A 12,199-nucleotide genomic window follows, 5' to 3' on the forward strand; every position below is an offset into this window, starting at 1 on the left:
ATATATCGTGGACAGAGACAAAACTCATTAAATTCCATAAGAATTATGCTGTGGCACTCTTCACGCAGCCACAGCATTGAATGGAGTGCAGCATCTGCATGTGGGATGAGCCACAACAGGGTCTTATTTTCCACTGTGTTTACAACTTCTTCAGAATTGCCCTAGTAGTACACAATCTCATATGCACATGGCTTCAAGCTTCAGTGCATGGGTCACATTCTCCACTGACTTACACCCCATTGAACCTAACTAACTACAGGAGGGAAGTCAGTGACAAATTGGGCCTGATTCTTCACTTTGTCATTCTGGTTTAACACTATCATAACTCCATAGATTGAAATAGAATTGCAAGAAATAAACAGGAGTAACATACAGTGCTGAATCAGGCATAAGTCTTGCATTCTCTTTTGCCATCCCAGGCTGAAACTTGAATTGCAACAGAGCAGGACATAGACTTTTAATTTTCACACTTTTTTTTTTTCACAAAAGGAGAATTTGTCTGTGGTGGGACCAATATCCAGCCAGCCAAATTCCCTCTGGTTCATAAGTGACCAAACCAAAACAACCATTATCAGTGTCTTTTGAGCACATAAATAATAATACCTTGACTTTCTTTAACAATTTTATTCCAAGGATCTCAAAGTACTTTATAAATTAAATAAGCAAGATTCCCAAACACCTTATGGCATATTATTCTCTATATTTTACAGATGGGGTAACTGAGGTACAGAAAAATTAAGAAACTTGTCACAGGTCACAGAATATCAGTGGTTAGATATTGAAATCCAACAAAAGAACTCCCTGTTGTGTGCTCTGACAACTAGACATTTCTGCCTCTGCTGGAAATCTTACAAAGTTTCTTTCTGTTTGGAAAATTATAACGCAATTTTCATATGGACTAAGTTCACCAGTTGATTCATCCTGTCCTGTTCTATTGGAACCAACAGAACTGCAGTAGTACTAAAACCCTGTTAATATCATACCCAGCAGAGACAACCAGAATGAACTGCAATACATTAAAAGTTAAATGAGAACATCTTAAATGATCAAAATGTTTTGGTTTTGAAAATAGATTTTAGTTTCATTGTTGTTTGCGGTGTTTTTTTAGCTGTGTTGGTCCGAGAGTGGTATTAGAGAGACCAGGTGGGTGAGGTAATTTTTTTTTTTTTTTATTGGCCCAACTTCTCTCTCTTTCACTGACTTCACTGAGGCTTTTTCCACAAATCCTTTCAGCCTTTGACTGATTCTGACTTTGAGGATTTGTCTACCAAGAGACTTAGTGTGTGGCACATTAGCTTGTTAAGTACTAAGTGGCTACATGGACCCTGCACACTAAACATTCCATAGTTGCTTTTTGAGACAGGAGTATGCCAAAGTGCATTACAGAACTTTTAGTGCACAGTAGCAGGGCCACACAGCAACGTAGTGCTTAGCAAGTAAGTGTGCTGTAGATCTACACCCTGGCTGTCCACACGCTAAGTTTCCATGCAGACAAGCACTGAGTGTCCTGAGACAGCAGTGGGCAGTAATAGGGGCCCGAAAGATCCTGAACATCACCGACAAAGTGCCGAACACCCACTGCTTCCACTAAAGTTAATGGGAGTTGCAAGTGTTCATCATTTTGTAGCATGTCAGGAAGTGAAAGGGGTAAGTCTATTGAATTACATTTCTGTTTTCTAATGTCATGAAAGACCTAAAGCAAAATGTGTACTTTCAATCTGAAATGAGCACAAAAAAGTTGTTGTTCCTTACGGTAGAAGTAAATATTTACTTAAACCGCATAGGCAAATATTCACAAATGTAAGGATGTTTTCTACACTTCATTCAAACTTTTTTTTCCACAAAATGTATGTTTTGATTTTGGTGACACCTGTCAGTAAACATCAGAAGAGTGGGACTTTCTAGAGTTACCAAGCAACCCTCTGCCCTTCACAGTTGCTCAGAGACATGATTGTTTCATTAGTAAAGAATGATGCTGAATACAGGTTGTCAAACAGGGAACTTTTTTAAATCCTGTGCACTGCTCTGCCCATGTGGCTAAATTGCTTCCAACCTAACCATCCATTCCCAAGTCCATAATAATCCCTCCAGGCAACACAAACCCTCTGACTCCAGTCCCACTGACCGTGATACAGCGGTAGTTAAACTACCTGTGCCCCGTCTACACCAGTGCTTCTAGTTTGCTAATGCCGTTGGAGTTGTACTGGTACTAGGCCATCACTGCATGAAGTGCTAGTTCAGAGGAAGCCTAAGACCAGCTGTGAAGAAAGCTTGTATCAACAATCCTTTCATTTGAAGGGTAAAGCATATTCTACAAGGGACCGATTCTACTCCCATTGACTTTGGTGGGAACCATTTCCAGCCAAAAGCTGAGACTTCAGAGCCAATCTCCTCTTTTTAAAAAGGACGACGTTCGGCTAAGTGTTGGAACAGGGTGGCAATTTCTAAGGCTTTCATAGAAACGCATGGGTTCCTTTGTGGATGTAGGGAAATTATTTAAGTAATCACTGCTGAATAGTACTCTTGCAAACTCAGCAGGAGATAAGGGGTTGAAACCTCTTTCTTATAGATAGAGGGAATTAGAATCTAGGAGAGAAGGGGTTGCTGCAGGAAAACCCTTGTACAGCCAAGTTTGAGGAGAAGGTTTAGGGTTATATTCTTTAATTATTGTGAGAGTTAGCAATGAAGCCAAACCCCAGGAAAGAGGTAATTATGCTGTGTACTTACTTTGTCAGGATTAAGACAGAACTCCTGCTTTCAAATGTTGTTTAGCATATGACTAGTTTAAACAAAATCCCACACACTTTTTTTTTTTTTTGACCAGAAGGCTGCTTGTTCGTTCATTCCAAGCCTTTAGCACCTCCAACCAGCTTAGAAACGAGAAGTTTCAGAAAGCGCTGTTGCTCCAGCATGCTGGAATTCAGCTGACAGGAGCAGGGGAGCCACTTTGATTTACAGACCTTCCATCGTAAGAAATAGCAGGGATCAGTCCTGTGGGGAGAAGAATAATTACAACATTGACTCTGGATGGGGCGGAACAAAGCTCAATTTAAAAGTGTACAGTTGTGCAGGTACTACTACAAAAGATGCAGTGCTTTCTTCTGATATTTTAGTTAAAAAGAGAACAGAAACAACTGAGCTATTTACGTTTGTACAGCAGATACTGCATAGTCTTTCTCTAATCTTTTCTCTGCCCCTTAATAAAGCATTTTATGTTGCAAACATTTTAAATGAATGTTATGCGAAATCCCATACCTTTCAATGAGATTTCACATAATCTATTCATTGTATTGGGGCTGAAGGACCTAATATGATATGATTAGGCATGTATCATAAGGTATACATTAAAATATTTTAACCTAGAGTGGTGTAGCTTTTTGTGTGGTGAAGCTGCTGTCCTTCACCTCTGTAGAGTATTAAAATATAGGACATCTTGTTCCTGGCTATTTGCAGTCACAGGAACGTGTGGACGTATGTCACAAGCACTCACATCACATTCTTTTTGCCTACGCTACTACTTCACTCTTTTTTCATTGTGTGAGGATTGTAGAGTGTTAGCCATTGTCCGTATACTAAGACCTTTCGTTGTGATAAAACAGTTGTATACAACTGTAAGGGACAAAATCTCAATTTCCATTCCTGCACATAGAGTCCTGTTGGTTCTGAGTCTGTGGGATCATACCCAAGTATAATTATCTGACCTAAAATAATTAGAAGAACACTATACCTGTCTACTTACAGAATATGTTTTTTAAAACTTTACATTATTGTAGGTAATAATATGGTCCCATGATACCCAGTAGTGTTAGAAAGAAACTGGTGTGTATGTAAAATCAACTTTGTGACAAAAGCTCAAGTCACTGTTTAATAAGAAGGCATAGTACCTGCTGCTGAATGTGTTAAGTAAACACATCTATCAAGTCTGCGGATCAATTTAGTGTAGCTCCTTCTGACTTTCAGTGCAGGACAGTATATTTCAATGTGCTAAAAGAATTAATGAAACTTGTACAATGCCAGCAAACATCACAAATGTACAGGGTACATTTCCAAAGCTTAAAATCAGTACAGTGGGCCAGATTCATTCCTGCTGTAACTCCACTGAATATAACCTCAAAATCTGCTCACCATCCTCACCTGAACACAGGATCCAGTGGTGTTACTTCAGAAATGAATCTAGCTCTTTCTGTTTACAGCCACTAGGCCTAGTGCCATTAAGTGTCTCCTCTCAGGAGCTGAGTGCTGTCAAATTCCAGCAGGAATTGCAGACCTGAGCTGTCTGTGATTGATGAACGAATAAAGACCAGAAGGCTGCTTGTTCGTTTATTCCAAGCCTTTAGCGCCTCCAACCAGCTTAGAAACAAGAGGTGTGACGAATATTATATAACTCTCAACTGACTGTAGACTGAGTGTTGTTTATGATGCTTGCAATATGGCAAAACAGCAGAGTGCTTGAGGGCAGTGGCAGTATTTATATCTGTCACCTGGCTGATGTACTGTGAAGATCATCATAGGACTGTGAAAAATAGGTTTGCAATTTAAGGGGAAGGTTTGGGGGTGAGATGTGGGGTTTTGGAAGGGCGATGTTTTATGGGGGGCATTTATTTGGGACTTGAGCCTCGGGGTGGGTTTATTTGGGGAGATGGGGGTTGGGATGGTGGGGAGATGAGTGGGGGACTGTGGCAGGAGGAGGTTTTATGGGGTTTGGTTTTACTTATGTGGTAGGGGGCTATGGTGTGTTTATTTGGGGACAGGGTTGCAGGGAGTTGGCGGGTTTTAAGCAGGAGCTGGGAGGTTTGGGGGTTGGATGGGCGCTGTGGGAGAAACGGGTTGGAGCGCTATGGCAGGGGCAGGTTGAGTGGGGAGCTGTGGGAGGAAAGGTATCTGGGGAAAAGGGGCGGTATGTGTGTGTATGTGAGTGCAGGTTGCTATGTGGCAATGTGGGTGGCCACAGCTGGCTGTGGCTCTGTTTTGGCTCCATCCTCCTCAGTCGCTTTCCCCATCTGCTCTCCTCCATCAGTCTTGCTTGCTCCCTCCCGCCCTTGCAGGCACCAGCCCCGGCTCTGCTCATTGGCACTGGAGAGGGATGGACTCGCTGCCACACTAGGGCATGAAAGAATGAGATGAGCTCAGATAATATGGTAATGGGGGCCAAAGAAGTATCCAAGGTAGTGCTGTTAGCGAATACAGAGTTATCAAAGAGGGGGATATTTGCCTGCTGCAAAATATGGTTTGTAATTATGTCCTTGTTGCCATAAGAGAAGTGTTGTTACTGGAGGAGCTTTGTCACAGAGTACTTGAGCTCAACTATTGTAGTAAGAAATATTGGGGCTTATGCCGACAAATAACTAGAAGGTGAACCAATATTCTGGACATTAATCTCCATTTTTTACTTGGAGAAAGTGTGCGTGTGTATCTTTACAAATGTGGTGTTTTTGACCGGTGTGGCCCTTTTGCTTACAGAATGGACTCAATGCCCTGCACCTGGCTGCCAAAGAAGGCCATGTGGGACTGGTACAGGAGTTACTGGAAAGAGGGTCAGCAGTGGATTCAGCTACTAAGGTAATGTGTGCATGTTTGTATAGATCATTTACAAAGCAAAGAGTTGAAAGAACTAGAAGTTGATATTTCCCCTTGTTATCCGATGGACAGTGCAACTAGTCAGGAAATTTTCAAAAATCTGCAATATAAGAATATAATATTAAGATAAATACCTCTTTGATAAAGTATAAGGTGTTAATTTCTTCCTAAACCAAAGGACCAGATCTTCCACTGATGCAAATCAGTTTACCTTCATTGACTTCAACTTACGAGTTTGATACAGAAATTAAAGGGTTGAAATTATGTGGCCTGTGTTATACAGGAGGTCAGGCTAGGTGATCGCAATGGTCTCTTCTGGCCTTAAAATCTGTGAATCTATGAATCAGCTAAGGCTCCTAGACTATAAATGAAGATGAGGACTGAAAAGTATGTGTACGGTGGGAGCCCTTAAAGTTTCACTATCATGAAAAAATTTACCCTTTTTTAGTGGCGTTTCTCATTAGAGAGACAAGGAATATAGCTGACCAACAGTAGACTCTTTCAGAATAGTGAAAATGTATAAGAGTAACATCTGCAGGTCCCTATGTACACTGCAATACAATGGGAGCAAGTTCTGCAGCCATAACTTCTATAGTATAATTCATCAATGTTATTCTCAGTAATGACTAATTCTAAGGAAGGGTTTTCAGCTGTGTTCTGTAGATACCTGAGCTGTATGGCCTTCAGCATATGTTGTTGTTGTCTAGGTGGTCTGGAACAGAATCTCTTTTTCCCTATCCAGTGCGTGCCACAGAATGGGGAACATTGTAGTCAGCTTCAGCAGTTCATTTTCTCAGTTCTCCGGAGCTGCTCTATTCTCTAAGCATCCCAGCTGACCAGTCTGTACCTCTGATTACACCTGCTCCTTTTCTGCAAGCTGGACTCTAGCCCTTTCTCCCTGACCGCTTTCCTATCTGGTTCTGTAGAACAGTGAAAGGAGCATACACTGTAATCCCAGTAACTCCCCTGCAAGCACGTCCTAGCGGGGCAAAGAGAAGGTAAACAATGCTGAGCACAATAATCCATTCTGCAGCAATAATGCTGAATTTTGTGGATTCTTGGGAAAATGCCCATTTCTACAACTGTACAATAACAGGGTTGATGGCGCTGTGAGTCAGATGAATGGGGAAGATCCCTCCTCTCAGAGCTATTGTTTCTGGTTCTTTGCAGACTCAGATGCACATTAATTATGCTCGGTTCATATTTCCATGGTTATCTTTGCAACTATTAGAGCTAGAAATTTAATTTAAGAAAAACCAAAAGCTGAAATTCTGGAGCACTATTCTGTAGCAAAAAGTGAATTCTCTGGCACTGCAAATTATGGAGATATAGTGTAACATGGTTATTCACTTATTTTGGCTGATGAGTTGTGACATATAGGGTAATGTTTCTAGAATCTTCGTCAAAATAAGTCTAGGCCCTCACTCCACGCTGCTTCTCCCCACCCCTGTGGACACCTCATTGATGGAGACCTAAAGATTCCCTCATTTTACCTTTCTTTAGTCCACCCCTCTGACCATGAGCCTTACATTGAACCATGTTTTTTTCTAGCCTAGATGGGACTCTTTTAAGAGTACATTAGCATGTAATTCTTCAGTGAAACGATGTTAGATGTGAGATACTGCCTCCCCCAGAAACACCTTGGCTCACAGTGGGGCTGGGAATGAAATGCAAATCTCCAGCAAGGCTCTACTGCTCTAGCTATTTGTTTGATTAGAGAGAAATGGGTTCTCCAGGAAGCCTCCATTGCACTTTCCCCCCCATGTAACAGCAACCCTGCCTTCAGCTGAGAAGGGCTGTCTCCAGTGCCATTAATGCCAGTGGGAGTCCCTTGAGGACAATACAAGGTGCTTCCTCCCTGCTTTGCCTGCTGCCTCCACCATTCTTCCAGCCCTGGTTACAGTTGAGTCATCGTGTTCTTTCCTGTGCACACTTTACTAAGTGCCAACAAGTAGAAAACAGAGTAAATTCTCTTCTCATTACTTTCACATTTAGGTTTTTTTTGTCTCTGGTAACCTGGTTCTTTCAGCAAAGTACTCGGTATTCAGACTGTTCTTTCAGCCATGTACAAGGAGATCTCATTTATTGGGTCATGTAGGATGATTTAGAAGGCTCCTAGATCTCTGCTCTATTTTGGAGAGCACAGCCACTGAGCTGAAGGAAAAACCTATCTACTCCAGTTCTTTGTTAAACATGAAATAAACCAACAATTTGTTCCATGCACCAGCCAACTCCTATTCCAGAACTCCACCCAAAAGGTTATAAGAATATATCCAGGGGAGTTAACATGACAAAACCCCTTTGGAATGCCCTTTGGTGGCATATCCCAGCTCTGCCCCATGCAATGTCCACAATGCTATGTACACTATAAAGTAGAACAGTGGCCTATGAAGTAATGCATGGAAGTAGTATTGTGTTCTGAATATCATAATGATTGTTAATGAAGGATCATTTTTTTTACATAACAGAAAGGGAATACAGCCCTGCACATTGCATCCTTGGCTGGACAGGCTGAAGTTGTCAAAGTTCTGGTTAAGGAAGGAGCCAATATTAATGCACAATCTCAGGTATGGTGATGTTTTCCCTCTATTGTAAGTATAATTTGGTGAAGTTTTGTAAAACAAACTTAAGGCAATGGGCAGGCACAATACATGTTTCCCCTGAACCTAATCCTGACAAATCAACCCAGCCTTGACCTGTGTCATGGATGGTATTCCTTAGTATGTGACTGTGAGTATAAGTACCCAACTGTATAGAAAGAAGTCGTCTGTTGTTTATGTGATGCATGAATTAGGATTGTTGTTGACTGAGATCACCAAGAGAATTTTTCCTATGTGTTCTAGCAAACCAGGAGCCTCAAATAATCCAACTATGCTAAGATGTTTTAAAATAATGTTTGTCTTAAATTCTGACCCTGTCAAGCTGCCTGGAATGGCTCACAAGCAAGAGTACCCAGCTCAGGGCAGACGGTGAAGAAGCAGGGCACAAACTCCAAACTGGTTGTGAGTTCTATACTTCGATTTCACCAACCAAGAATCAAGTGTAAACTCCTCAAGCACTATAACAGCCTTAACATGGGCTCACAGACAGTCCCCTGGGGTACTCTGATCTATCTTGCCACCTGGGTTAGCTTGCCTTTGTGATAAATGGTCCCTTACTCCAAAAATCACAACAGTGTTCAAGTTAGTCCCAGTCCCTTACCCCAGATAAATTGCACCTACACTAAAGACAATGCTTTTAGCCAATCCTATAATAAACTAAATAGAGATTTATTAACTAAGAAGAATAAATGTCTTATGTACAAAATTAAAGCAGGTAAACATACACACACACGGGTTACAGTCTCAAGTTCCAAAAGGTAATAGAAGCTGCTGTAATATGAAAGCTCTGTATGTCTTCTAGAGCTAAAGCAGACTAAGCAGCCGGGCATCCTTTGCTTATGCTTAGAAATATTTGCCCCTCAGAGTCCAGGTAGAATAAAGAAACCTAGTTCCTTCTTGTCCAGAATTTTTATTCTCTTTCCCCAGAGTTAAAGCTGATGAGATGAGACCATTTGCATATCTCCTATTCGTGGGTATGGGGGTGTGTGTGTGTGCGCAATCAACAAAGGCTTTTGTCCTCTGGTGTTCCACAGTGGCTTATCTGGTGTCTGTGGGCCTTCTTTTGTTGGGCAGGAGATGACATCTCTTGTGGAAAACTAGTATTTCTTCTCATTATTTCATTATTAGTATTTCACTTCTCTCATGATGGTGGGTTTCAGAGCAAACACTTAAATATTACCTTGTAACATAGGATATAGATATTATAAGTGAAATTAATGCCTGGCAACTCACAAGCAGCAACTCACAAGCATGCAGCAACTCACAAGCATTTCATAAAGTCTGAACACAGTCCTATAACTCTAATATACACTTTAACAATACTAACACACAGGTGAGCCAGCCTGGTTTCCAGCTATGCATTTGTCAGTTTTTTTTGAGGCCTAAGGGCCTTGGCATGAGGTGTCATCCGGTCTGCCAGCATGACAACTCCAATACTTACTTTTCGGACACAAGGACTAAAAGCATTGTTTTTCATTGTTAACTATTGGTTAAAAAAGTTTGTAGATGGATTAGTTTCCATTATGATAAGTCTCGGTATTCATTCTTCACATAGAAGGCATTAAATCAAAGATTTGGCATGCACATTTGATCTGGGAAAACGCACCTTATTTTGGAATGCAATCCAACTGTAATAAAAAGATCTATTAATCTCTGGCATGAAGATTGGCTACTCTTCCAAAATGTACCAAAGATCATAATGATGTCCTTACAGAATCTGACCAATGGTGAAATGCTTGAAGGTAAACTTCTCTCCACATTTGTGCAAGGCTGTAGTAGCAATGGCTATCTCATTACTGCTATTTCAGACTTATAAACAACATGTCTTAGGTTCTCAGTAGAAAAGAACAGACTGCAAGCCATATAGATGGTTTGTTTTCAGAGCTAATCACCTCCACCCCCACAAACAGATTCACCTAGTGGTTATCGTTATTTTTTTTGTAGCAATTTGCAAAGTTATCACAAAACAGTATTTCAAATACTGCAATTGTTCAGAATCCTAAACAGAGGGAAATAATGAATATCTCAGACAGCATTGTTGGTAAATGCTACTCTTTAACGAAGACCATTGTACATAAACATGTATAATTGAAGTGGTGGGGTGGGTGGGTTGGAAAGTGATATTCTATATGTTAAAGAATCTGGCATCCTTATGCATAAGATCATTATGCAGTGTATAGTGAGCCAGTGGCATTCTCTGAAGTAGGTCATCAAGCTAAATACTACTGCTGAATTTAAAATATGGCTGGTAATGTTTGCACAGTAGCTTTACAAGCGAAGACCATGAGAAAAATGAGTCATACTTCAGAGGGTTAAATTAAAGCCATGTTAAATTCTGCCTCGCTCTTAGTGAACGTGGGCTAGATCAGGGGTCCGCAACGCGGCCATTGTGCCCGCGGGGACAGTTGTGTGCGTCCACAGGACACTGCGCCGCCGAAAGGCCGCTGTCAAGCATGACCGCCATGAGAAGCATTGCCATTTGTCTGCAGTATTTTGGCGGTGGCACTTCTTGCCACTGCTGCTTCTCAACAGCATTTCAGAGGCGTGGTGTCTGGCACCCGCCACAGTCTTCTGGGAATAGGAATATGCTCTTCCCACGGAAAGGTTGGGGACCACTGGACTAGATAATGGCCCTCACCTCCATTCCTTTTGTGCTGCACAAGGTGAGGGGGATGGGGACAAAGAAGACAGAGAGCTGCCTTAACAAAGCAGCTGGGGATTACCAGGTGAGTACCCCAGGAAGTGTAAAGCTGGCACAGTTGCCTTTATGCCACATGCTTCCCCTCACTCCAGCACAGGATATGTTTGTGGGCAGGGAGGTGCATAGGTAGAGTCAGAGGTGTCAGTGGATGTGGCCATGTAAATGTTATAGCTAGTGTTAATTAGAGAAGCTCTAAACTATGCCAGGGTCCAACCAGTCCTTGATCGGCTCCAGGATCTTCCCCTGACTGCCCGACTCGCACATTGAACACAGCTTAATCAGACCTGGAGATCTGGCATTTCATTGTGTGTAATATCCTGTCTGTTGCAGGAGATTGTAAGCATGCAATGACCAGTGATGCAAGCAGAAGGCAGTAGACTAACCAATGTATTTATAAAATGAATAGCTCTGTCCCTACCTTCACAACACTCGCAAAAAGATTAGGTATTTGTTTCTGTTGTTTTCTTCCTAAAAGCTTCTTTGCTAAGGAGCTCTAAGGACAATTGATTATCAGCTACACCCCATACTTCAATTTCATGTAATTGAATGCTGAGGAATGCTATAATGTTTCTCTAATTCAAGAAATGAACAAGTTGCTTTCACAGAATCGTAATTGGATAATTATTACACACTTTCATAAACTTTCATAAACTGTTGGTTCTAAAATTAGGATTTCAGCAATGCTAGGAGAGATCAGCTTGGAAATATAATTGTTTTAAAAATCAGGAACACTTTTTAATATGAAAAAAAAATGTTTTCTGCCAAATCAGGTAAACATTTTCACAGTGAGCTTATAACAGCCATTGCAGTTTTATGTTCCAGATTATTGTTAGCACATGAATGTATCCAATCATGCCAACAAGAATTTGCTCCTTGAATTCTTATTCAAATGGAATTGACTCAGAGGATTAGGACAGGCAATCTGACATGCTTTCATCTCCTGCCCACTGAAACCCTTATGTATATGACAGTAGTTTCAACATTCATAATAATGGTGAGAGGGACTGTTTTACCAAGATATCTGCTGGAAAATCTATCCAACAAGACATTTACCACTGAAGTCATTTTCAACTTTGTGGAGGATAGCTCTTAGAGTAAAAGTGAGAGCAGCACCAAAGGGATAATGCAACCTGAGACCAGACAAAACTAAGAAAGAGGAAAAGGTAATAAGCGGAGGAGGAATTCACAAACTAGTGATCATAAATAAGGTTACATTTTAGACACAGGTATTTTTATGGTCACAGGTAAAATTCATGAACAGATCATGGGCCATAAGCAAAAAATCACGGCCCATGACTTGTCCATGACTTGTACTATTTAC

General features: G+C 41.2%; 1 protein-coding gene across 1 annotated transcript in view; it reads left to right on the forward strand.

Moving 5' to 3' along the window:
* Positions 1-12,199, forward strand: part of ANK2 (ankyrin 2) — a 252,289-nt gene that overhangs the window by 40,839 nt on the left and 199,251 nt on the right. Inside the window, exons 3-4 of the mRNA XM_077814767.1 lie at positions 5,461-5,559; positions 8,046-8,144. Coding sequence (XP_077670893.1) covers positions 5,461-5,559; positions 8,046-8,144 — 198 coding nt within the window. The remainder of the gene's footprint in view (positions 1-5,460; positions 5,560-8,045; positions 8,145-12,199) is intronic.

Source organism: Eretmochelys imbricata, chromosome 4 (assembly GCF_965152235.1).
Source record: "Eretmochelys imbricata isolate rEreImb1 chromosome 4, rEreImb1.hap1, whole genome shotgun sequence".
NCBI classification, from domain to species: Eukaryota; Metazoa; Chordata; order Testudines; family Cheloniidae; genus Eretmochelys; species Eretmochelys imbricata.